The sequence below is a fragment of the Engystomops pustulosus genome, chromosome 6 (assembly GCF_040894005.1).
Source record: "Engystomops pustulosus chromosome 6, aEngPut4.maternal, whole genome shotgun sequence".
In the NCBI taxonomy this organism is placed as follows: Eukaryota; Metazoa; Chordata; class Amphibia; order Anura; family Leptodactylidae; genus Engystomops; species Engystomops pustulosus.
The window spans coordinates 153,550,524-153,578,357 of record NC_092416.1 but is presented as its reverse complement, the minus strand read 5'-3'; the positions used below and the strand labels follow the sequence as shown (position 1 = coordinate 153,578,357).

General features: G+C 41.6%; 1 protein-coding gene across 3 annotated transcripts in view; it reads right to left on the bottom strand.

Moving 5' to 3' along the window:
• Window positions 1-27,412, bottom strand: part of MYH7B (myosin heavy chain 7B) — a 41,747-nt gene extending 14,335 nt beyond the window's left edge. For 2 of the 3 annotated variants that reach the window (XM_072111858.1, XM_072111859.1), the window contains exons 1-19: window positions 27,290-27,412; window positions 23,173-23,333; window positions 22,633-22,736; window positions 22,202-22,345; window positions 20,963-21,119; window positions 20,500-20,527; window positions 17,060-17,156; window positions 15,252-15,275; window positions 13,240-13,332; window positions 12,979-13,042; window positions 12,497-12,595; window positions 12,256-12,359; window positions 11,720-11,858; window positions 9,161-9,279; window positions 4,401-4,550; window positions 3,072-3,242; window positions 2,460-2,639; window positions 1,984-2,116; window positions 728-804 (exon numbers count right to left, since the gene is read on the bottom strand). In XM_072111858.1, the coding sequence (XP_071967959.1) occupies window positions 728-804; window positions 1,984-2,116; window positions 2,460-2,639; window positions 3,072-3,242; window positions 4,401-4,550; window positions 9,161-9,279; window positions 11,720-11,858; window positions 12,256-12,359; window positions 12,497-12,595; window positions 12,979-13,042; window positions 13,240-13,332; window positions 15,252-15,275; window positions 17,060-17,156; window positions 20,500-20,527; window positions 20,963-21,119; window positions 22,202-22,345; window positions 22,633-22,736; window positions 23,173-23,269 (1,980 nt within the window). In that variant the 5' untranslated portion in view covers window positions 23,270-23,333; window positions 27,290-27,412. Of the gene's footprint in view, window positions 1-727; window positions 805-1,983; window positions 2,117-2,459; window positions 2,640-3,071; window positions 3,243-4,400; window positions 4,551-9,160; window positions 9,280-11,719; window positions 11,859-12,255; window positions 12,360-12,496; window positions 12,596-12,978; window positions 13,043-13,239; window positions 13,333-15,251; window positions 15,276-17,059; window positions 17,157-20,499; window positions 20,528-20,962; window positions 21,120-22,201; window positions 22,346-22,632; window positions 22,737-23,172; window positions 23,334-27,289 lie in introns of those variants that run through there. The other variant, XM_072111860.1, reaches the window with a different exon arrangement.
• Between the last annotated feature and the right edge of the window lie 422 nt (window positions 27,413-27,834).

Below are 27,834 nucleotides of genomic sequence, written 5' to 3'. Positions count from 1 at the left end.
TAACCACTTAACTAAAGGTAGCTGTCAATTTTTCATAACAAAAACATTAAAAATAAAATCTAGTTTCAACCTAAACTATGTCCTGTATGCCAAGCTAAATATCTTATAGACACATGTGCCTATAACAGTGATGGCGAACCTTTTAGAGACAGAGTGCCCAAACAGCTTACTAAAATCCACTTTATTACCCTGAAGTGCCAACATAGCCTTTTAAGCTGTAACTTATTGCTACCTGTTCTTCCTTAACATTCAATTGTATAGGCCACCTGAGGCTAGCAATACAGTTGAAAGGAGGAAAAAATTCAGATTCTTATTGTATCTTCTCTCCAGGGTCTCCATGTACAGCTCTGTCAACACCTTCTCACTTTTCCCACAGTTCCAAACAGTCAATGAAGTGTCGCTTTAAGACAGTGCTGAGAGCAGCATCTCCTAAGATTCAGTGAATTTGGTCCAGTTTGGGGAACTCTGTCCTAGGACGATGGCCTGAGTGCCCATGGAAAGGGCTCTGAGTGCCACCTATGGCACCTGTGCCATAGGCTTGCCACCACTGGCCTATAAGGTTCACAGTTCAGATTACCTTATAAGATGAAGTGGAGCAGTTCCTATAGGCTACTACATACTCAAATATGTGGTAAATGGGACCAATAAGGTGGTTAAAAGTTTAATATATAACAGTAAAATCTGTTTGTGACCTTAATAATGGCTGACCATCACACCGCTGAATTACCTTGTGTAGTTGGGAGACTGTCTGGAATGAAGCCGCTTTCTTGCGTTTCTCTTTCACACCTGGCTTTTGATGTTCATCTGTGGAATCAATAAATATTATAAAAGATTAAAGAAGATCCCGGCACTCGTCAGCTAAATGCAAACAGATTTTATTGTAAGTACGACTTACAACATGCTGGGCAGGGTCACAAATAGATGGGAACGCGTTTTCGGCTCCACACACGAGCCTTTGTCAACCAGGTGGTTGACAAAGGCTCGTGTGTGGAGCCGAAAACGCGTTCCCATCTATTTGTGACCCTGCCCAGCATGTTGTAAGTCGTACTTACAATAAAATCTGTTTGCATTTAGCTGACGAGTGCCGGGATCTTCTTTAATATTTATCCAGGCACAAGCCCTACCCGGAGCACCGTCCCTATACGGAGTGCCGTCCACTTGCTATTTTATTCAATAAATATTATATACCTTTCAGAAAATCCTAAGCAATTGATTGTTATTGTATATAGTAAGTAGAGTCACAAGTCATGGACAAGACAGATTTAATCTACAAGCAAGACCATGCTTATTATGGCTGCATAAGAAACAATAAAGATTTATAGTGGAGAAGCAGTCGGCCATGTTTCCAGCTTTTCCATTCAATGTCTATGTCAGCGCCAGCACAGGGCATACCCGGGCAAGTGCAGGGGCCCAGAGTTTCTCGGTGGGTCCCACATAAGGCTGCACACAAGGAATCCATAGGGGTTAGAGGGCTATATCTAATGAATCCATAGGGGGTAAGAAGGTTTTATATAAAACAACCATGAGGGGGCTATGTGGGATGATAAAACTAGGAAATATTTTAGAGATCAGGAGACTGTTTTAGTTTCCAAATGTTTAATGCCGTCGTGTGAGTTCACTGCAAAGGGGCCCACTGAGGCGCAGTCGTCCAGGGGCCCACTGAAACCTGGAGCTTACACTGGTCTATGTCATAAGAGAAGAGCATTGTACTTGGCTGTCTCTTTCAGTCTCATGAACTTTAATTGGATGGCATTCACCTCCATTCTATCTCAATTTTACTGCAGTTATACATTTATCACCTATCCTGTGAGTAGGTAATACAATTTTTTGTGCATTAACAGTGCAACAATAGGTTAACAATAATCTTAATATTCACTACGGTAAACAATGCTATTAATCTGCATTCTCATTTTACAAAGGGGTGTAGCACAAAATATTACTCACATATCCATCCAATCCCTGCCTCTTGTATTGGACTCTTACCTCCATAGGAGCTGACATATTTTTCGTACAGACTGGCCAGCAGTTTGTTGGAGGACTTCTGAAACACCCCGACTACCGTTTCATTCAGGGGATCCTTGTTTTTGTCCAACCATCCTATAATGTTGTAGGGTACCTGCCCAAGCAATAAACTATAGTCAGTTTACTTTAGCTTAGTAACTCATATGTGAATGTGCTGACAAAAAGTGCCTTTATATACTGACATTAGACTACGAGTTATTTGTATTTCTACTGAATCGTATAGATAGGTTACTCTACACAATGATGGAAATGGTTATCCAGGATCACAAAAACCTGGATGCTTCGAGACACAGCGGCATTCCATAGTCCAAATTCATAATCTATGGACAGATTGGACTCTTCGTAGAAAAAAAGCAGTCATATTGAAGAACCCCTTTAAGGAAGGATCATCCTTTTTGATCAGCAAACACGTTTTGATGGAAAAACATGAAACTCACCACTCCAGCATAATGGACAAGCTCGAAATGAGGTTCATATCTTCGCTTTTTATCTACTTTTGGCCTCTGGAAGTTGGGAGATTTCCCCAAATGGTTGTCGTAAAGTTTTGCTTTGAAGGACATGTCTGATGCCTTAGGAAACATACATTCTTCTTCCAGGATGGAAAGGATTCCTAGAGGCTAAGGACAAAATCACACAGGATAGATATATTATTTTTGTATTACCTTTGTATAAAAGTGACTTGCACAATTTTTGGACATACATCTTTTTGGGCAGTTTGAAAATATGCAGCCAAATTATTATTGATGACCCTTATGATTTAGAAAGGATGAAGTCAAATTAAATAGTTATACATTTTCAGATAAATTAGGGATTAGCAGGTCGACAAATAGGTAATGTGAATGGATAATGTGGTGGATAGATACCCCCTATTCTACTCATATATAACCATAGAGTGTTATACTATTATTATGTACATGCACATATAATAACCTTTTGCATTTTATCAAATTTGCAACATCTGAGTGTACTGATGCAGTTCTTATCCACAAGATTTTTCTGTATATCCTCTTTTTTTATAACATCTTTATTAGAAGAATCTCAGCCATTACCTTTTCTATCAGGTCAATGCAAGCCTGTAAATCAAGTCCAAAATCAATGAAGACCCATTCAATCCCTTCCTTCTTGTACTCTTCCTGCTCCAGGACAAACATATGGTGGTTGAAAAACTGTTGCAGTTTCTCATTGGTAAAGTTGATGCAGAGTTGCTCAAAGCTGTTATACTGGAGGGGAAATATAGATAGACAGGAGTATTATACATCTATATGGTAAATTATGTTTCAACTTAAGTGTAGTGATAAGTCTCTCCATGTATGTTTCAATATTCCTTCCTACATGGAGGCCTTACAAAGTTCCTAATCCTCCATAAAAATCCATATTGCCACAAAGTAAGGGGGTTATTAGGTCACAAGTTAACCCTATCGCCAGGAGGATCTCAGTTGATGGGACCCCCTTAGTTCAGAGGTCTATTGGATCCCTGTCGCACCCCAAAAGAATGGAGTGGCCAGTCACACATGTCCACTGCTGCTCCATTCACTGTCTATGGAACTGATGGATGTAGCCGAGTACTGGGCTCAGCTATCTCCGTCAGCACCAAACCAATGAATAGAGCAGTAGAGCGCATGCGTGCAAAGCACCCAACCACGCACCTACACCATATTCCCACCCCAGGACCTCCTCTATGGGCAAGAGAGACTCACTTATATCAGATAGCGTGTGCCTAAGATGGAATTTGGGGTACTGCAGTAAAGGAAGAGTCAAGCCATTTGTCCCAGATGCCATGGGACCTCCTATCCTTCTTTCTATGAAGAAATAACCACTTTTTGAGACGGAGGGTGTTATCCACTGCCTTGATCCAGTCGCAGAGAGAGGGGGGATGCGCAGCCATACAAAGTCTGGTTCACCAATCAGTAATTTAGATCCTATTATGTGGACAGGGGCTTATTTGTTGTGATTGGACTCCTTCTTTAAAAATGAATTTAAGAGGGATGTACTGAATGTGATTGTTATTCACATAGATCCCATTCTCACTCATTGATGGTGTATTTTTGACCCACCACTTCATCAATCAGTGCGAACAGGACCCCCATTCTCATGATTAGTGGGAATCCCAGCATTCAGACCCCCAACTGATCAGATTGTTATCACCTCTCCTATGGATATGGAATAACAATCAAACTTGGTACAATTCATTTAAGAGAACTTTTCAATAATTTCTTATGAATTGGACAGTTTATTTCTCTGCTTAGGCTGCATTCACACCGCCGTTGGGAGACGTATATACAGCCGACGTATATACATTGTATATACGTCCCCCATAGGCCGGCACACGTTCATGTGAATATAGCCTTATATCTAGATTGATATGTAGAACAAATTACCTCAAAGATTTCGAAGCCAGCAATGTCCAGCACTCCTATGAAGAACTGTCTGGCCAGCTTGGTGTCCAGGGTCTTGTTAATTCGACTAACAAGCCACTTGAACATTCGATCATAGGTAGCTTTAGCTAGAGCACCAACTGCAAATACCACCTAGTAAAAAAATCAAATAAACACATGCATTAAAGTCTAAAATAAAAAAAGAACATAGAAAACATGTGTTGGTCATGATGTAATGGTAATTTGGCATTATTTCATTTTGGATCAATGCAATTTTGGGAAGGGTTCATGGCTCAGTATTACTTTTAACTTTGTAAGACACTTAAAAAGGTTGTCTAGGATAAATTCTATGAGAGCCCTCCATGTAATATTATGGATATTTTAACATAGGCACCAAAATGAGTTCTCTGTACATCACTATTGTCACAGTCTATGGGGATTAGTCCCTTAGGACTAAGTAAGTGGACTCCCTGGACCACCGCGGGAGATAACCACCTTAGCCACACCCGGGAGCGGAGTCTAAGTGAACTCCTGGTCTTCGCCAGAGCCCGCCGCAAAGCGGGATGGACTTGCTGCGGCGGGGAGTCACCAGGTCGCTCCACGGGTGCGACTAGGCCCACGGTGGCAGCCAAGGTAGGGACAAGGGGACCACGGGAAGGCAGGCAGGACCACGGGAAGGCAGGCAGGACCACGGGAAGGCAGGCAGGACCACGGGAAGGCAGGCAGGCAGGACCACGGGAAGGCAGGCAGGCAGGACCACGGGAAGGCAGGCAGGCAGGACCACGGGAAGGCAGGCAGGCAGGACCACGGGAAGGCAGGCAGGCAGGACCATGGGAAGGCAGGCAGGCAGGACCACGGGAAGGCAGGCAGGCAGGACCACGGGAAGGCAGGCAGGCAGGACGGACCACGGGAAGGCAGGCAGGCAGGACCACGGGAAGGCAGGCAGGCAGGACCGCCACAGGATGCCAGGACCGCCACAGGAACCACAGAACAGGGGAACAACACGGAACACAGGACACCGGGAACACGGGAACTCAGAGGCGTCTGGAAACGCTCAAGAAGGCTTTCTCCTCAGAAGTATGAGCTGAAGATCCGGCAGGGGATGCTGGGAGTCGCCAGGCTATATAGCCGAGCCTGGAATGCCAGAGCCAATAAGAAGGACGCTGGCCCTTTAAGGCTGGGAGAAGTCCGCGCGCGCTCCCTCTAGTGGCAGGAGCACGCGACTGCATGGAAGCAGCATGCGGCCTACACGCTGGGAGCAAGAGTGCAGGCCGGAGCCTGGAGAGGTAAGTGAGAGCTGGGGGAGCGGGGACCGCGGCAGCAGGCACGGGTTCACCCTCAATCCGTACCGAGGATCGCGGGTGTAACCGTGACAGTACCCCTCCCCTTAGGGCCCCTCTTCTCTTCTTCAGCCCGCTGTCCTTCTTTCTTCGCCTCCTCCAATTCTTCTTGGTGGTGAGACACCTTAGGAGGAGAGAAGGCACCGGGAAGACTTGGGAAGCAGGCTGGGTCGGCTCTATGCACACTGGAGCAGCCTCAGGGGTGGCCAGAGCAGCCGTGGCAAGCTGCGGAGTCTCTGGAGCAGCCGTGGCAAGCTGCGGAGTCTCTGGAGCAGCCGTGGCAAGCTGCGGAGTCTCTGGAGCAGCCGTGGCAAGCTGCGGAGTCTCTGGAGCAGCACTGGCAAGCTGCAAAATCTCTGGAGCAGCCGTGGCAAGCTGCGGAGTCTGGAGCGCCACTGGAGCAGCCGTGGCAAGCTGCAGAGTCTGGGGCGCCACTGGAGCAGCCGTGGCAAGCTGCAGAGTCTGGGGCGCCACTGGAGCAGCCGTGGCAAGCTGCAGAGTCTGGGGCGCCACTGGAGCAGCCGTGGCAAGCTGCAGAGTCTGGGGCGCCACTGGAGCAGCCGTGGCAAGCTGCAGAGTCTGGGGCGCCACTGGAGCAGCCGTGGCAAGCTGCAGAGTCTGGGGCGCCACTGGAGCAGCCGTGGCAAGCTGCAGAGTCTGGGGCGCCACTGGAGCAGCCGTGGCAAGCTGCAGAGTCTGGGGCGCCACTGGAGCAGCCGTGGCAAGCTGCAGAGTCTGGGGCGCCACTGGAGCAGCCGTGGCAAGCTGCAGAGTCTGGGGCGCCACTGGAGCAGCCGTGGCAAGCTGCAGAATCTGGGGCGCCACTGGAGCAGCCGTGGCAAGCTGCAGAATCTGGGGCGCCACTGGAGCAGCCGTGGCAAGCTGCAGAGTCTGGGGCGCCACTGGAGCAGCCGTGGCAAGCTGCAGAGTCTGGGGCGCCACTGGAGCAGCCGTGGCAAGCTGCAGAGTCTGGGGCGCCACTGGAGCAGCCGTGGCAAGCTGCGGAGTCTGGGGCGCCACTGGAGCAGCCGTGGCAAGCTGCGGAGACTGGGGCGCCACTGGAGCAGCCGTGGCAAGCTGCGGAGACTGGAGAGTCTCTGGAGCAGCATTGGCAAGCTGCGGAGGCTGGAGAGTCTCTGGAGCAGCATTGGCAAGCTGCGGAGGCTGGAGAGTCTCTGGAGCAGCATTGGCAAGCTGCGGAGGCTGGAGAGTCTCTGGAGCAGCATTGGCAAGCTGCGGAGGCTGGAGAGTCTCTGGAGCAGCATTGGCAAGCTGCGGAGGCTGGAGAGTCTCTGGAGCAGCATTGGCAAGCTGCGGAGGCTGGAGAGTCTCTGGAGCAGCATTGGCAAGCTGCGGAGGCTGGAGAGTCTCTGGAGCAGCATTGGCAAGCTGCGGAGGCTGGAGAGTCTCTGGAGCAGCATTGGCAAGCTGCGGAGGCTGGAGAGTCTCTGGAGCAGCTGCGGGGAGCTGCGGAGCCACTGGAGCAGCTGCGGGGAGCTGCGGAGCAACTGGAGCAGCTGCGGGGAGCTGCGGAGCCACTGGAGCAGCTGCGGGGAGCTGCGGAGCCACTGGAGCAGCTGCGGGGAGCTGCGGAGCCACTGGAGCAGCTGCGGGGAGCTGCGGAGCCACTGGAGCAGCTGGAGCAGCTCTGGGAAGCTGCGGAGGCTTGGGCGCCGCTGGAGCAGCTCTGGGAAGCTGCGGAGGCTTGGGCGCCGCTGGAGCAGCTCTGGGAAGCTGCGGAGGCTTGGGCGCCGCTGGAGCAGCTCTGGGAAGCTGCGGAGGCTTGGGCGCCGCTGGAGCAGCTCTGGGAAGCTGCGGAGGCTTGGGCGCCGCTGGAGCAGCTCTGGGAAGCTGCGGAGGCTTGGGCGCCGCTGGAGCAGCTCTGGGAAGCTGCGGAGGCTTGGGCGCCGCTGGAGCTGCTCTGGGAAGCTGCGGAGGCTTGGGCGCCGCTGGAGCTGCTCTGGGAGGCAGTGGAGACACCGGGACCAAGCTGGACAGGCGAGGTAGCCGGACTTGAGGTGGTAAAAACCTGGACCAGATTTTAGCCAGGAACTTGGTATGGGAGACCATGTCCGGGTCACCACTATCCAATAGGGGGGTAGCCCAGGCCAGGGCCTCTCCAGAGAGCAGACAGTAGATGAACGCCACCTTAGAGCGTTCGGTGGGGTACTGGGAAGATAATAGTTCAAGGTGCTGCGAGCACTGGGAAATAAATCTCCGGCACAATTTGGGGTTGCCATCGAATTTGTCCGGCAAAAAATTTTCGGGTCCAGTCTCTACTGCCAAAAAACATTGTGGGGTGACTGAAGCAACGGGAGGAGTCGAGGGAGCCTGCTGCTGGGAGGCAATCATCCGAAGAGTGGCAGCAAGTTTGTCCAAGAGTTCCTTTTGGACAGCAATCTCTTGGGACTGCCGGGCGATGGTGCTAGGGAGGTCACCCAGTAGCAGGTACGGATCCTTGACACAGTCCATGGCTTTTGCAGGATACAAGACCTTGGCGGAGTCCATGGCCGGATCTTACTGTCACAGTCTATGGGGATTAGTCCCTTAGGACTAAGTAAGTGGACTCCCTGGACCACCGCGGGAGATAACCACCTTAGCCACACCCGGGAGCGGAGTCTAAGTGAACTCCTGGTCTTCGCCAGAGCCCGCCGCAAAGCGGGATGGACTTGCTGCGGCGGGGAGTCACCAGGTCGCTCCACGGGTGCGACTAGGCCCACGGTGGCAGCCAAGGTAGGGACAAGGGGACCACGGGTGGCAGGCAGGACCACGGGAAGGCAGGCAGGACCACGGGAAGGCAGGCAGGACCACGGGAAGGCAGGCAGGCAGGACCACGGGAAGGCAGGCAGGCAGGACCACGGGAAGGCAGGCAGGCAGGACCACGGGAAGGCAGGCAGGCAGGACCACGGGAAGGCAGGCAGGCAGGACCACGGGAAGGCAGGCAGGCAGGACCACGGGAAGGCAGGCAGGCAGGACCGCCACAGGATGCCAGGACCGCCACAGGAACCACAGAACAGGGGAACAACACGGAACACAGGACACCGGGAACACGGGAACTCAGAGGCGTCTGGAAACGCTCAAGAAGGCTTTCTCCTCAGAAGTATGAGCTGAAGATCCGGCAGGGGATGCTGGGAGTCGCCAGGCTATATAGCCGAGCCTGGAATGCCAGAGCCAATAAGAAGGACGCTGGCCCTTTAAGGCTGGGAGAAGTCCGCGCGCGCTCCCTCTAGTGGCAGGAGCACGCGACTGCATGGAAGCAGCATGCGGCCTACACGCTGGGAGCAAGAGTGCAGGCCGGAGCCTGGAGAGGTAAGTGAGAGCTGGGGGAGCGGGGACCGCGGCAGCAGGCACGGGTTCACCCTCAATCCGTACCGAGGATCGCGGGTGTAACCGTGACAACTATATGTAACCAGAGACACTTACCTGTTCCACATTCTGACCTTTGGTCACATATTCATTCCCAACTTTTACCCTGGGGTGGAGCAAACCTTTAATGAGATCAGCTGAACTGATTCCCATGAGGTAGGCCGCCTTGTCGGCACCTGTGGAAGATAAAAGAGGCAAAACACTATCAAAATCTGTTAAAGCCCTCTGGAATCTGAAGAGATAACTGGGTATATTTAGAGAATGTAATACAGGCAGTCCCCGGGTTACATACAAGATAGGGTCTGGAGGTTTGTTCTTAAGTTGAATTTGTATGTAAGTCGAAACTGTATATTTTATAATGGAAGTTCTAGACAATTTTTTTTCTTTTGCCCCAGTGACAATTGGAGTTTCAAAATTTTTGGTGTAATTGGACCAAGAATTATCAATAAAGCTTCATTACAGACACCTTACAGCTGATCATTACAGCCTGGGACTGTAGTAAAGCATCCAGAGAGCTTCATCAGAGGTCACAGTGGGCAGAGGGGTCCGTCTGAAACTATGGGTTGTCTGTAAGTCGGGTGTCCTTAAGTAGGGGACCGCCTGTACATAATAATATTCCTTCTAAAGCATTTCTAATCAATTAAATTCTTAATAAAAAGTATAAGGAAATATAAATGTAAGGTTACAAGAATTGTTTTGAGCTCCTGGATTAGGTACTGGAAGGGAAGTAAAAGTAAAATTTCCTTTTCCTTTTACCCTGGCATCAATAAAGTATAGTCTCATTAAATGATATAATAACGAAAGAGGGAATAATCGGGTTTAGCGATCTGTAAAAAAACATGATATACCATCACACTATGGATTTCAATACATCCAAACTAGAGACTGAATTATATTATAATCTGGTATTATAAATAGACTCAGAAAGGGAATAAACAGTGACTATTATATATTTCTAAACTCGAAAAATAAGATGCAAAAAAGAAATATCTATTATACATTGACATGTTTTGTTAGAAAAGTCTAAAAAATAAACTATGTGTATACAGGCAGTCCCCGGGTTACATACAAGATAGGGTCTGGAGGTTTGTTCTTAAGTTGAATTTGTATGTAAGTCGAAACTGTATATTTTATAATTGTAGGTACAGACAAAAAAAAATTTGGCCCCAGTGACAATTGGAGTTTAAACATTTTTTGCTGTAATGGGAACAAGGATTATCAATAAAGCTTCATTACAGACACCTTACAGCTGATTATTGCAGCCTGGGACTATAGTAAAGCACTTAAAAAGCTTCACCAGAGGTCAGATGGGTCCGTCTGTAAGTATGGGTTGTCTGTAAGTCGGGTGTCCTTAAGTAGGGGACCGCCTGTATATGGGAAAATTCTGTATATAAAACGTTTGATATCTGTATATGACAGAGTTATGAAATCTTCAATCAAATTATCTCTCTGTACAAACCATCTGTAAACATTGTGGAAACCTCATCTTGGATGGAATTTATCACCTCTAAGGATATCAAACGTTTAGAAAAATCAAGACAAATTATGCCGCAAATGTTGCTGCATAGTAGTTGTGAGAGTAAAATTTATGTGGCAGCTAGAGCAGAAATAGCTTCTAAATTGAAGAATTCTGCGCCTCTCAAGTAGCACTAACAAACAATGATATAATCAGCACCCCAAATTTGAGTGAAAACTTATTGGAATTAGTAGGGTAGTCTTAAGTTATGGTAGAAACCATAACTTAAATTCATACACGGTTAATATATTCCTTTTTTCTTATTTTTTTGTCTTCTAAGAGCTTGCAATATTGTATTTTTCTTATATGGGGGACCTAGGACATTTTTATGTCCAAATTTGTATGCTACATGTTGTATTGTTAGTCATTGTTGTGTATTGCATTGTTGAATTTTGTAAACTATGTGTGAAAATAAATAAAAAAATGTAATAAAAAAAAGAAGATGCAAAACATTCAGGCATAAGCAGGGTGAGGTAACTATTAGCCATATTTTATAAGCTAGAAGGGGTGTTCTCAGATACAGGATATGCCATTTATACATGATGAAGGGACCGGGGCCGGCGCCAGCACTGGGTATACCTGGTCAAGTGTCGGGGCCCAGAGCTGCTGGGGGGCCCACATAAGGTTGTTTGTAAGAAATCCATGGGGATGAGGGCCTTTATATAAAATAACCATGAGGGGGCTGTATGGTATGATAAACTAGGGTATGTTTTAGGGAACAGGAGACTTTTAGTTTCTGAATTTTTAATGCTGCCACGTGAATTCACTGCATAGGGGCCCACTGAGGCTCTGTTGCCCAGGGGCCTACTGATACCTGGAGCCGACTCTGAATGGAACTGCTGGCACCCACTATGATCTGGAGAAGAGTCCACTGACCCGCCTGCGTTTGGGTGGAAAGCAGAGCTTGCTGCAGCATAACAAAAATATTCAATCGTATAGACTCAGACCTTAGGTCTCAATAGAGATTTTATGCGCATGTGCGGCAAACTGTCTTTCCAGCACAGCCACAGTATGGAGTATAGTGGATCCCCATTGTCTGGAGATATGTGCGGGTCCTGTCATGTGTATGAGAATTCATAGACAGAAGACATTGTACCCACTTTCAGTGCCATCGGCCTCTGCTTGCTCCTCCCTCTGCTTCTGCTTGAACTTCATGTTCCCGAAATGCATGACTGCACCAACTATTTTATAGCTGCCTGTCTTCTCCTCCGGGCCGAAGCCTAAAATATCCATGGCATGCTGTATTACAAAGCAGAAACAAGACACATAAGATGCTGTATATGCTGTATGCTTGTATAGGTATTAAAAGATTGAAACAATTATTTTTCCCTTATTCATCTACTAGCACCCTAGGTAGGGGATGAAATATCCTTTCTAGAACTCTCTCTTTTATGTGAAGTCTTGCCCGTTTACCTATAAAAAAATCCAACGTAATGAGCAAACGGGCAGAGAAGAGTTAGATTTTGCCCAAGATGAGTCATTTGTCATATTAAAAAAGGAATCTTAGATTTAGAGATGAGGCAGTAAAATAAATAGACTGAAACTAAAATTGTATCTGAGGCTCAAGTCTACGTCTTCAACTACTTCTATCTATTCTCCTCTCAGTGCAGAGCATGTAATTATTCATTTTACATACATCAGTGGCCATAAGTTCTTCTCCATCATCCAGGTTGTCCACAGTTGTTACACCTTGTGAGCAAAAGTGGTAATCATAGGGGTTGGTGGAGAGCAGCAGCATGTCTGAAATAGATACAGAAATATTAGATATCATCTATGTGTAACTATAGAGGTATTAAGATGTTCTATATAGACATTGGCTCTCATCGGCAGTACATTATTGCATTCAGTACAATACTTGGCAAATGCTTTAATTATACCTTGAAGCTCCGGCTTCTTCCCAGACAGAATCTGATAGTAAATATGGTAACTTCTCTCCCCAGGCTGCTGGAAAATCACTCTTGATTTTTCCAGGAGATCTTAAGAATGAAAAAAAACCCATTTCTTAAAAAACAGTTAATGGAATGGTCTATCTATCTATCTATCTATCTATCTATCTATCTATCTATCTATCACAATAGCAGTACAGAAAATATATGACACATGAAATATTTTTTAATAATTATATATGAGACTTATACCTAAATAACTAGAGGGTCAGGTATCTAGTTTATCCAATACTAATAGGCTAATACCTACAGAAGTTTAGGTCATATGGCTGGACATCCAGATTAATTTATGCTATTTTAATTCAAAAGAATTAGGTTATATGATAATGTTTTATGTTTATGATATTTTATATGATATATGTCCTCTCCTATGAACATCTTCCAGTATTTTCCTACTGTAAAATTGTACTTACAAATATCAATGTCAGCAGAAGCCAGCTTTCCGGTGGGTCCAAAATGGATTCGAATAAACTTCCCCTATATAAATGAAGGTAAATTGTTGGATTGGATTGGGTATTGTATGAATTATGTCATCATATGTAGATTTAAGTATATATGTAGACTACTTAAAATATGTTTTTTTTGGAATTGTAAAAATCACAGTTAATATCTGATCAGTTTATAACTTACAGAAAACTTGTTTTCAGAATATTTTTTAAATACTAATAACTTACAAAGCGGGAGGAATTGTCATTTCTTAGGGTCTTGGCGTTGCCAAATGACTCCATTGCTGGATTGGCTTCTATGATTTGGTCTTCAAGAGTGCCCTGAAGAAAAAATAGTATATTAATCACACAGTTATGAATCTCATCTAAGCCATTTCTAGGTAAGTATAAGTGTTTTTTTAACGATGGACACAGATAGAGATGATACAGGGTGATTTAGGACACAGGTCCATAAGGTTTAAAGGAAATCTACCACCAGGATTTAGGATTGTACACCAAACACACTAACATACTGGTGTGCACCCCTCTGACAGGATCTGCTCTTCTTTAAGCTTCTTCTACCCTTGTTTCAATGGGAAAAATTATGTAAATGAGCCTGAGGGGTTTCAGGCTTCATTAACAGCTATGGAGCCCAGGACCCGCTGACTCATTTGCATAATTTGTCAAACCTCTTTTGGTAAAAACCAGGGCATAAGAAGCTTAAACAAGAGCGGATCCTGCTAGAGGGGAAATACACCATTATGTCAGTGTGCTTGCTTTACAATCCTTGATCCTGGTGGTAGATTTCCATTAAAGTGTGTGGTATAGAGTCACCCAAAATGTTCTTTTTCTTTGCTGTAAAGTAAAATTCTGAATTCTATTCTCAGTTTGCGATTATAGAGTCAGACATCTTGCTTGTTTAAAAACTTTACAGCTACCATATCGACCATAGGAATCTGCCTACCACAGAAGATTGAGAGAGCTCTCATATTGATCCAAAACTACCATGGTACTCCTGTTAGGTCAGGATTTAATATTTATAGAGAAATAGAAAATTTTAAAATAAATAAATTTAAGTGGTTATCCAAAAAATAAACACTTCTTACATGGGAGCACTTTTTTAATCCTTATCCTTATTTAATAAAGGCAGAGAAAGCTGCAGCCACTACAGCCAATGATAAGCATGTTTTTAAACCATCCACAGATCCTTATGGACAGGTGATGTAGTGTCCTAAATCACCCTTTAGCAAGTTCCTATATGTCCGCTATCAAAAAAATATTAACTAAAGCGCATGCACAGCGAAGCCAGGGTGCAGTGCATCAGCTTCACTATGCGACAGCACAGGCGTGGGGAGCACCGGACGTGGGGGTAAATATTTTTTATTTTTATTGCTGCACATAAGGACTTGCTAAAGGGAGATTTTAGACATTAAACCATCGGTCCATAAGGACCTGTGAGTGGTTAAGTGTCCCATATTGCCACGACAGTTCCTCTTTAAAATAAGGAAGACCCCTTGAACTTAAAAACTTAAAGGGCATCTACCACCAGAATGAATGACTGTAAGCAAATGAGCCTGAAGGGTTCCAGGCTGCACCTATGGAGCCTAGGACCGCTGAGGCTCATTTGCATACAGTCCTTCATCCTGGTGGTTGAAGGATTTACTGATGGTAGATGTCCTCAACAAAATGCTTGTTTCCTTGTCTAGGGGATGATCTCTTTTTTTCTTTAATCCTCGGACAGCTTTATTAAGCTAAAAAACTACTTTATAAAATGTGTAAATGAGCCAGAGGTCCCCCGCCCAATGTCACCTGAGCGCCACCACGTTAATATATTCACGCCCCCCACTCCCAGTGTTCTTCCTTGCCCCGCCTCCAGAGTGACATCACCGGCTGTTTTCAAGTCTTGCAATCCAGCTGGGTAGTATGGTGAACAGAAGGGGGCTTGTAAGAAGTGCTCCGGGGGGCCTGCAGTAGCCACAGCTCCTTACAGGGGCTAAGGTGACGTCCCCTGTAGCACTTGCAGTTATTCTGCATCTGTTTAAAACTCTTTTATTAGGACAAAAGAGGCCATAAAAGAACTAATAAAAAAATAATCCAGCATCACAGTACCACTGGAGCTTCTTGTGTAAGTAGATTCCAGATGATACATTTCCTTTAATATATACAGCTTGTATAAGCTGAAAACATTCAGTATAACGAATATTCTACAAATATTCCACCATAACCACCAGTATGTACTCACAATACATTTACACACTTACCCCGGTTTTGGTGGCAGGAGCTTGCTGAAAACAGAAAATCAAATATAATAAATGTAACGGTAATGAAAGAAAAAAAGTGAACTGATTATTAACAACAAACTGCATAAAGCGGTCAAATAATAAAGAGCATCAACGTTACAGGAAAGCATTTTGAAGCTGCCAGAAATGGATAATGATAAAGTATCGACACATAGCTAAACAAGAAGTTACAAATAATACCACACTCAAATATTACTAATATGTTAAAGAATAAGCCAAAATCAAAATATAAGGCGAAGCCAAAAAAATTATTTCTGCTAAAAAGAAGTAAAAAGAGGCAAAATGTTTTTAATCAAAATTAGATTTAAAAAAAGAGAGAAAACAGTTAATATAAAAAAGAAGAAAGCAGGTGATCACAAAAACGGAAGAAATTGATATATGCAAAAAATAGCAATAAAAAAAAAATAAGAAAAGCGATGACAGAAAGAATGTTTTAAAGAAGACAAAGGTGAAAAAGAAAATGTGAAGAAAGCAATTAATGAACCTAAATTTCTATAATATCTTTCAGTTACTTGTATCTTCCACATATTCTACCTGCATTATTCCTCTAAAGAATTACAGAAATTTAATGACATGCTGTGACTACATTAACTTTCTTATATTATGCACCCCAAAGAGGATGTAAGGGGAACTGCCACAAGAGGTGATTACCTATTAAAAATAATTGCATGCTTTATCAATGGAGTAGCTGTCATCTATATGAGTGTGATATATGATATGATATATGATATGGCCGCCTTCAACTGGTCTTCCACTTTTATTATATTGACAAACAATTCATATATCAATATCATCAATATCAGATCTGCAATGGTACAGAAATTGACCTGACAAACCACTACCAGGATGTCATCAAGCATCTGAACAGCTTCCAAATTCTGTCTCTTTTATGGCCCTGCATGGTGGCATCTTCCATTAAATCAGCTTTAAGGATGTAGATTGGATGTTTTAAGTGAAGGAAGCTGGGAGTTTAGTGCTGAAGTCAAGCTCTCTCTCCCCACCTTTGGTCACATCCTACCCTGTTATTGACATTATGCACCGAACTTCTGCAAACTGGTTAGTGATGTCTCTGAATGTATGACCATCAATTACAGCAAAGGGGGCTTTTTGAGGTGAGGAGAGCTTGACTTTGTTGTTAAACTCTCCGCCTCCCCGATTATGCTTAAATTTTCATCTCACTTGAAAGTTTGAATTTTCTAAACCGAACTTCTGGTTAGTGATGTCTCTGAATGTATGACCATCAATTACAACGAAGGGGGCTTTGTTGTAAAACATCCTGGTACTGGTTTCTCAGGCCAATTTCTGATAACATGTTCCTTTTAATCTGGTTTATTTATAGTATAGTCAATCCTAAGGCTCTCCACCTAATATTGCAATGGGCACAAGGATAAAAGTTCTCATTTCCAATTCAGCTCTGGAGTAAGATGAAATATGAATTTTCCAAAAAACTAAGTCACTAGGTTATTTGTTTTACAAATGAATCCCTATGGCCCTCTTATGCCCTTCCAGTACTAAATAGCAAGTAAGTAAATAGCGGAGGCTTATGATTAGAAGAACCATTTATAGGCTGAACTTGTCCTATAAGTCTTATAGATAAATATCTTTTGGGCAAACACTGAGTTTTACACATAAAAATGTGTTATTGCTGCAAGAAAAGGTAAAATGAAAAGACAAGAAGTGAGATGAAAAAGCAAAAGCGAGTAAAAAAAATAATAATAAAAAAGGGGAAAAATGGCAAGGGAAGCGTCGGCCAAGAAACTCAATCTTACGCTCTTCTTCCCGATCCCTTCCCCAAGGGCTGCCACAATAGCAAAATACTGAATTACACGTTTCGTGTTAACAGTTTTTCCTGCACCGGATTCTCCGCTTAGGGTAACAGAAAGACGTGAGAGGGTGAATGAAGACAGAATAATAAACACATATAATATTACACTTGGCTTCATATACACGATAAGTGGACAATGTTTTCTTCTGACCAGTGAGTGGAGCTCTTTCATTAAAAACTCCCTTCATCTTGCACAAACAATGAAAAAAGCGTGTAAAGTCACAATAGGACATTCACACAAAAAAATAAAAAACAGCAATATAAGTCCAATAAAAATTACACCTATACATGAAACACAAACATACATTATATGATTATAGACTTGCTATTTAATAGTTTACTTCGATTTAGTTTATATTTTGAAATATTTTTTGGGATACTTATTTTTGTATTCCATCTCTTTTGTTTTTTTATAGACTTTTTTTTTTTTTAACAAAGATGTATAGGAGACAAATATGAGATTTTTTTTTTAATTTTCTGATTTTCTTATTCTATTTTCTTTCTTCTGTCCATAATTACAGGGTCTTCCATAATGATCAAACTTCTCCCTTGCTTTGTCTAACTGCATTTTGTTATATGCTTTCCAGCAGCCCCATGACTATAGGCTAGAGCCGACCCATTGAGGTTGATGGAGAGTTTTCCAGACAATGGATGCAATATGGGAATATTCTATAGAGGTATTATCATTTGTTGTAAGCATGTATGTGATGTAAATGAGGTGTCTTCTTCAGTCTGATATTAGGCTTAGTGGCCTTTGTAAAAATTCTGGTTGAATATAATACCTAAAATTATAATAATAATACCATAATATTATTATTTTCATATCCTTATGGTAAAGTGAAATAAGAAGTGTGACTTACAGTTGTGTAGTACAGAATTGTACAATATATGGTGTACGACTGTAGTATAAATATAACAGGCCATCTATAGGTATTTATAACTACAACTTTAATGCTCATACATAGAATAATGTGATAATACTTTCATCTAAAAAAAAGGGTGTGGGAAATGGTGGCATGGATATCATACAGTCAGGAGTGTAATGTTACTTGAGCTGACAATAGAGATAAACTAACTCTCTATATCTGCACTAACCAATTGTTCTGGAGTGATTCATTGCTATGAATAGCCCTCCTGGCACGATAGTCCCAGATAACAAAGGCTATGGACAATGATAGCAGGATTGCTGCACTAGGAGAACGGCCAGGCATTTTAATACCAGATCTCTGCTTTACCAAATTAGGTAATGGTGTAGTCAGAGATGCAATGGCTCTTATGATTCTTAATTTAGCTTTTTCTATGCCTGTATATGCCTGTGTAAATATATTCACATTGTCATCTCTGTCTATCGTCTGAATGTCATTATAAACTGGTGAAAAGTGTAAAAAGTATCACGTTTTTGTGACGTGACTATTATTTTGTCTCGGATTTAAAAATAATGCAGAATTTAATGTAGCGCTCCAGATTTTTGTCTTTCTCCAATTTTTAATTAACATAAGGTTAATAGTAATTAATTCTTTTACTATGCACATTCTTCTCTCATTATCACTCCTTTTCTGTTCCTCCTCAGTACCACTTGACTTTCATGGAAAAGATTCTCCAGACCAGAAATCACTTCCTCTATGCATGACTATTAGATTTACATTGAATAGATTTACCTAAAAGACATGCATAGAGAAAGCAGATAGAGAGTGGTAGTTGTGTTGTGCCATTGATAAATGCACCAAAACAAGATAATTAGCGAAGAAGGGGCTTTATAAGAAGATAACCTAGACTACTATTTACTAAATGTCCATAACCAACAAGATAAATAATATAAATTGTCTCTAGGTGTGTGTGGCTTCAAAGGGGTTGTAAAACATGGTACCTGACCATGGGTTGGGCCTGTATTGCGGCTCAGCTGTGTAGAAATGAATGGAGCTTAGTTGTAATACCCCAAGCTACTCATAGTCAGGTGGGGAGCTGTTTATGGAAGAAAGCAACCATATCTACTATTAATTTTATTGCCGCACATGCCTGGGGGGTGGTAACGTGTATGGAAAAAATATTTTTTGGGGGAGGTAGGTGGGTGGGATCTGATTAGAGATGTGTGTATCATCCAAGATCTCAGTTATAGAAACAGCATCAAAGTTTTCAAAAGATTCAGCTTGGGTCCGAATGTATGTCGTCCGGGCACCGGGCATGGCTATGCTCACCCATTTTCCTCTCCAGCACGTGGCTGTAGGCTCTCCCGTGCTACGGGAGAATAGGACAATTTTTTGATGCAATAACTGAAAGACCATGTCTCTCAAAGTGCATAAGCAACTTTTAAAGGTTTTAACCCTTTTCTGGTGTGAAATGAAGCATTTGGGTTTGAATACATCACAACTCTGGAGAATAAGAGTGGTTTCTTTCTTACACCCGTTTTTTGGCATTGCAAAATCCCACATTAAGACTATATTTTATCAAAAAATTCTAATGTTGTGCTCGTTTCTAAAATATGGGCGTGACCAATCAGAAGGCAGCTCCCAGTGGTCAAAGTTTATCTAGTAGGAAAATGTGTTATTTTATCGTAAATATCCCGTATTTATCAAAAAAGACAAATCCAGATATCAGACAGTTCCCGTATTAACACCTAGTAAACACTGTTGATGCTCAAGTTTACAGAGGACCTGATAACCTTCCTGACATGTCTGTGTCTCATAAAATGACATTTTTTAATTATTATTCTGTGTTGTGTCCTCTGTTACCCCTCCATTGTACTCCTGAACCTGACTTGGTGTACAACCACATGCACTCTAAAGCTTTATATTGCATGTGGTGGGACAATCCTCAGACTAAATTTTTTGGAGTAATAACAGGAGTTGAAGAGGTCGGTACTCCAGGATTGTTATTTAATGGGAAATACTATAATTTCTATCAATGATTATTAAGTCGTAATCATTGATAGGTCCTCTTAAAGGAAATCTACCATCAAAAACAAGAATGATAAACCAGAAGCACTTGCTAATAGATCCAGGCACCGTGACTGTTATTTGTTATTCATGGCCTCCTTCCTTCTAATATCAACTTTTATAATTATGCTAATGATTATCCACCCCCTCCCTTTGCCTGATGTAATCTTAGTGCTGAGGAAACATGGAAGAGGTTGAGACAGTGTAACAGCTTGTGAAGACACAGCACAGTGGGGCTGAGGTAGGGCTTCACAGGCTCATTAGCATAGTTTTAAAAGTTGAGGTTAGAACAAAGGAGATGGTGGATAACAAATATAAGATCACCACAGTCACCAGGCCTGAATCTATGATCCTGGATCTTGTTTTATCATTCTTGATTTTGACGGTAGATTTCCTTTAAACAAACACAAAGTACTAGTGTAGTATTTTAAAAATGCATATCTTTACTTACGTGATAAGCATTGATTGGTTTTCACGATCTAAAAATAAAAAAAATAAGAGTTAAAACGATGTAATATTTTTTCTTATATTAGTTGTAGTTTCTTTACAACTCTTTATATATCCATATATTGTGTATATCTGTGCTCTTTTATATGCCTTTCTTACAATTATTAGAATTGTGCTGTGCTGCCGAGATAAGACTGAATATACAAAACTACAGGATTCCTACAATATATTCGGTCTGACAATACACATTGTATGATTACGTGCTTGTAACTTTATTCACCATGACTGAACTATTAACCAGAAGATATGATAATAAAATGCTGATTATATCATTTTTATAATAAGGTTCTACTAACCTTAAACTATTTCATACTACCTACAGATAAGAAGAGATCTATGGCACTACTCCCACTTCTAAATCTTTCTTTAAGCTTTCCATAGGGTAAAATGAATTTCTGGATACTCACTCCGCACCATGTCGTTGTATGCATTATCAGCAATGGAGTATATATGTGGCGGAGCCTCTGATCGTCTCTTGCCTCTGTAGGCGGCTACAACTGTGGCGGTGTAGACAGGAAGCCATTTGTATGGATTCACAGTTACACAGAAGAGTCCGGAGTAGGTCTGAGAAGAGAAAGAAAAAAAAAAAAAACCTTGAACTATGCAACAGCTGTGCTCATAAACTACAAAGTGCCCAAAGATCACTTCCAAGAACCTCAATAGTTCTCTCCATGGTTAATTATATGAAATATCTACCATGTTAGGATATCATCTGTCACAAAACAGGTTGAAACAAGCATTCTTTTTTTACACATTGCCAAAAAAAAAAGTTGGGAATACCAACACAGTGAGAGAAGTGCATGTTCCGTGTTACCTGGTATTGGTATATTTTTTATAAGGTTGTTACATTCCATCCAAAGATTTTTTTTTACTTCCAGCTCCAGTTGTTATTTTTTTAATGTGATTTGATTAGCAATGTCTACTTTCTTTTAGGCAGGGGGGGGGGGGGGGGGGTTAAGGGGTGTGGAAGCCAATTACAAATGTGTGAATAATCCAAGATCTCATTCATAGAAACAGCATCAAAGTTTTCAAAAGACTCGGCTTGGGTCCGAATTGAATTAGTCCGAGCCAATATTGCTCCAATTGTTCTGTAAATTGGTATTTAACAACCTCTGGTACTATAAAACACAGATATTTCATAAAAAGCTTCCATCTCATTTTATAATTTTTTTTTTCTCATTCAAGGTTTTAGTGAATGTAATGAAACATAAACATAATAAAATATAACAGACATTCTTATTTAGAACATTTTGGAATTTTTAAGAATTTTTCTTTTTCCCCTCTCTGGAAGCTCTTGGATGATTGACAGCAGTAGCTAGCCGCCATTTTGAAAGATTCATCTGAAGTGAATCAGAAAAGATTCAGATTAGTTTTGGGTCTGAAAATGGCATATTCCTACAAAATCTACGGACCAATGTGTAGATTTCTTCATCGATATTTGGGATTCTCCAGTGAGAAGAGTCCCTGCATGCAATCTTACATCATTGAATCACAATGGGATCTTCATTTAATAAAAGCTGGAGATGTTATCTGTGGACTGTGGCCTAGTTTTGGCTTGAACGACTTGTCATGTACAACAACAATTATACATGAACTTTTAGACAGATGTGGATAGGTGATAAACTGAAACTTGATAAACCACTTACATAGATCATCCAGTTGGCATAACGACGTCTTAGATTGGAAAGGACTGAAGCCTCATTGAGGTGGGTCAACATTGCCATGTCTTCAATCATGTCAAATTTTGGTGGATTCATCTGCTGAATATCATCTTCTTTCACAACAAGACTCTGCCGGGGGACACATAAAAGAGATTTACAATCCAGTTAACGCCCAAAGTATAGGCCATTAAAACAAAGTTGCTGAGGATCAACTCTCCAACAAGTGATTGAGATTTATATGCAGTACCTGCTACAGACAAAACCTAGTATAACGTCAAAATAACATAATATCACATGAAAATTTTGAAGAAAAGTGAATAGAATTTCCAATATATTCCAAATTTTTTGGAATCGGAATAAGAGACATGTTGTACAGCTACTTCATAAAAAAAATCTTAAAGCTAGATCAGGCTTACCCTTTTGTCTTTGGTTTCCACTGTGATTTTGCCACCAGTTGAATCTTTTATTTCCACTTCAATATAGGCTTCCTTTTCATCTGGAATCCATGCCTTCTTCTTACCTATAATATAAAAAGGACAGGTGAATGTACATAATTTAGGATGCAAATATGTTATATAGGACAGTCATACAGGATAGAAAATATGGCATTGGTGTTATTAATAAGACATATTCAGTCCTGCTCATTGAATAGAAACTGTCAGTGTGCATGAACTAAGCCCCCCCATTACTTAAAAACTATCTGTATGACATGCCCCCCATAGTGAGATAGAAACTATTTGTATGAGATTCCCTCCATCAAATAGAAACGGACAGAGATGCCCCCCTCTTACAAGGTGTGCACATCTTTACATCTATTTGTAGGAGGAGATAGATATTTTCAGTAAAAGTAAATAATTAAGTATCATTATCATAAACCTGTGACTCCCCAATACATCAGACACCAGACCTTACACAAGATCTTACTCAAAAGACACCCTACTATTATAAAAATTTACCATCGAATGGGATTGTATGTAGCTTCATGAGTTCATCATCACTTTTCCGCAAATAGTCTGCGGCCTCCCCAAACTCGGACATATCCAGGAGCGACATGATGGACAAAGAATGAGACAAAGAAAGGCAGCAGAAACAGGAAAATCAGGGATGCTCCTCACCCCTAGAAAGAGAAGGAGAACATGTCATCATGTTAAACCAAAACCCTTTTTCGTAGTCAAGATTAGCAATGTGTATCATCATGCGGCCCTCAATCTTATTACCAAAGATTCTATAGACAGAAATGTATGGTAAAGTACTAGAATATAGAATTGTGCTGTACCATATACGTTTGAATCAGTCCAGATCTGAACTTCTGACTACTCAGTTGTATATTGTAATTTCTTACTCCTAGGAAAATGTTTCCACTCGTCCAGTATCTAATGGAGCGCTTTTCACCACTCCAGATGACACTTCTATTTGTATGTACCGCTCACAGGACTGTGGCCGTTGCTCAACCATGGAAACCCAATACATGAACAAACACTTCATGTTCGGACTTTGCTTGCAGAAAAAGCTTTTCATGGTGAGTGTTGCAAGTATAAGCAGAGGATTTTTCTGCACTACTAAGTACACAAATAACTAATCACTGGCTTCCAATTTGTATGTAATATTCACATCCTCATTAAGAAGTTAGGCTGTGTGTCTGCCAGGACCAGATACCAGGCAAGCACATGGTCAGGTGGAGGAGGGAAGGGAAGAGAGCGCTCCTCACCCCTCGCCTTTCCATTGAAAGAGGAACGGTCGCACCGAAAATCTGCCCAAATATAGGCCAGATCATGGACACAATTGCAGCCGTGTGAAACAGAAACTAACTCAAATATTTCGTAGTTGATAATTTCCTAACATCCGTGTTATGCTTATTTTATATACAGCCCACTCATAAATTAATTATATACAACCCCATCATGGTTTAGAGTACATCCCCCATGGATTCATTATATACAGCCCCCCTCAACTCCCACCCAGGCTGCTAGGGACTGAGATTCGGCTGAATGGACCCCCCCCAGCAGCTCTAGGCCCCGCACCTGCCCAATATTAGTGGTGCAGTTTTTTTCCCCACACTTCAAAGACATATAGAATTCAAATGAGACGATACAAAGGAACATAAATAATGATAATGGGAAGAATGTATCAAAATCAATATCCCATGACACAGCACATTGTGCGCCTAATTTAGGACAAGACACATAACTAATCATAAACTAGGTGCACCATCCCAGCTGAACAGTAGAGCCCAATGGACCCACCATTCACCCACAACCAAACAAAAGTTGGAGAGTGGCAAGGGCGACAAAAAACCTTCATTCATGCATAACTTTTTGGAAAAATGGAGGAGTAAAAGATTCATGTCATGTGTTGATATCTACCCCCTGTTTCTGCATAGTATAAAGGTGCAATATAGGAATTCAATAATTCACAATAATCTCATGTCAAAGGTCGCATGCTCTTCTAAGCATGTAATGTCAAAGCCAGGCCAAGAAATAAATCCCACAGAGATAAATGCCAGAAAAACAACTCATGGCTAGTAGTTACAAATATCTATGGCCCCCGTTAGAGTTTGATCTTATATATATCACAGTACTGGGCTTCCATACTGGCGTTCTCTCTTGGAGCATCTAAAACCAGCAGCTGTTGGCACAGAGGTTAATGGCAACATTGTGTTACGGTAATCCAGCACAACAAAAACATTTTTTCAAACAGTGAGCCACTTGAGGCACATCCATGACCTCAGCCTCTTGACATGGTCTTAGCTTTGTAACATAATCCTACACTCACCAGGCAAACCAAGTAATGGCCTAAGGTTAAACTCATTGTTTATGTCCACTACAACAAATGCCCTGACCTTGATCCCAATCCGCAAAAAAAAAATATACAACGTGCCCTGTGCCTTTGCACAACAGGTGCAGATGAACCCCATCCTAATTATGTACATTAAGGGTATAGCACAGCCAAAACAATGTCACTCAGTTGTCTCCAACTGGAGTTTTTAGTTACAGCCTAATTTACTTAGTCATACATTATATACCATATTTCTTTTTCACCGCCTCCCAGAAAAGGATGAAACAGAATAGAACTTTGAGAAATATGATAGAAGAGAATATCCTACATTTCTGTTGGTTATGTACAATGATCAACAAGTTAAGTGCCTATGCTCCATACAAAAGGGAATGTCCTATAGTGCCAGAAATTATGGCGAGGTTGGTTATATACCATATCATAGAAGTAATTTAAACTACAAGTTTCTCCTCTATGCAAGAATAACTCTGTACCAAATGGTGGCACATCGAATCCATGGAGACTGTATATGTATGAGGCCCCCAGAAAATGGCTCTTCAATGAGTAAACTATTTATGCATAAAAATAGCATAATCTATGATCACAAATCCACATTTACGACGATTTTCAAAAAAGTCGTTGGCCACCATTGGTAAAAATATCCAAATATCTGGCCAATGTTTTTACTAACCCGGCTGTTTTTGTATGGCTGAATGCAAATCCGCCCCTGCGATTATATTTAGTATATTGTATATATAGTCAATGACATTTAGACGTGGGGCATTGCATGGTATGTGAGCTCTTCTTGTATGAATGTTCCTCAAATTCTAAGTAATTAAACCTAAAAAAATGTAGACACACACTCATCACATTTCTCAGCACCATATATTTGATATGTGTGTGTATTTTGGGAAAATAAATTTTCACTGGAAACACAGACGGAACAATGCTGTGGAATATTTTGGTAAAACATAAGCAGTAGGAAATCAAACTGAAGTTCTATACAGAAATAAAAATGGAATTAGAATAAATTAGAAAAAAAATAAATAAAACGTCTTTCATCTATAAATTGTCATATTTGACAATTGTCAAATACATAACCATTGGGTTACTTGATCATTGTCAAATAACCCACCTGGACATTAGAACCTATAAGCATCATGTGAGATACAGAAAATTCACAAAATTGAAATACAAACAAAATGTAAGAAATTAATTGTACATAAACTGTATAATTTAGGCTCATTTCACACTACTGTTCTTTCCTTCTGTTCTTTAAATCCGTAAAAAAAAGTAAAGAGTGGAGGTTTAACCGTGGTTTAAATTATCACTTAAAAATTCTATTGTAAATTTTATATCATCCGTGATATTCCGTTTAGGCAGGGATCCGTTATCCAATTTTGGGGTGGAAAAAATGACGGAGGCTGCAGTACTTTCCCTCCGTTTGAAAAAAATGCATGAATAACTGATCCATGTCAAAACTGACCATAACAGATGACATCAAATTTACATTGATGTCAATGGGATTTTAAACTGATACGTTAAACCTCCAATTTTTACTTTTTTAACAGAGGGAAGGTACAGTAGTGTGAATTTAGCCTTACATGGCTTCTGTTATTAATAGAGTTGATACATTTACTGTTCCGAATGAATTCTGGATTCCATTAACCATCATAGGTCTTTAAGGTTCATGTGCTACAATGCAGCTTGCCGAAATCAAGACTATTGGTAGTGTCAGGTTTCTGCTTGTTTTTGATAGTAAGAGTGGTATAGCATGTACTATTGTTCTCTCCAGTAATAATGAAAAAACTGAGCTTTACAGACCAATTTTGAGCCATATGTGTTATATCTGTCATCACTTCTGTAATAGACTGAAACCATGACAAACGCAGGTGTAAAAACAGTAGAATATTCTGTCAAAAATCCTATTTGCATAATACATACATGCAATAATATGCTACACAGAGTTTGTGAATAAGAGACTTACAGGAAAATTAATGGAATAATAGTATAAAATTGTAAATTTTACTGGAATAATAAAAAAAAATCTCTAAAAAAACCCCACCCATAGTCCTATTAATGTCAGTTACATTTCTATACTTTGTCATCATGTATAGAGAAAATAGTAATTCCAATAGCAGAAAACAAAAAACGAGTGAAATAAGTATAAAAATGCCAAGCAAGGGTATTTTGGGAATTAAACATAGTCTGATCCGTGTCCGAATGCAGTAAAGGCCAAAGCTAAGACTGCAAGACTTGGGAGTTAGTATATTGCACACAGACAAGCACACTGCTACCAACCTTGACTACAGGACCGAGAGGCTGCGGAGAGATACACTCAAGCCTCTTTTTATTGTGTGGCTGAAGGTCACAGTAGAGGGCAGATATGTGAGAAATTCCCATGTGTCAGATCCATACAGCTCCATTGGCCCTTCGGCTCAGACGGACACAAAAGGCAAACTCCCAACCTTATCACTGCTTAGGGAGGTTATTTTTACCTCACAAATTGTCGGTGGGGAGGAAAACTTTACAGCAGCTTCTGCATTGAGTGACGGCTTCATGGTTGACCACATAATGTACGCACATACACATTCATTTATTGGTAGGTTTGGTATATTATGACTGTGTGGTTTGGAGATACATTAATGGAACGGGTTGGGTTTTATACTAAAGGCACGTTGTTCCTATTTTATTATTTAAAAAAAACTAAATAAATTTTAAAAATACTACATGTACTTCTTAAAGTTTTACCATACTGTTGTTCAGTGATGACGTGTTGCGAGGTAATAGGATATGTATAAATCTGGATGCCACTGATTCATTCTTTCCCTTTTTTTGTTATGTAC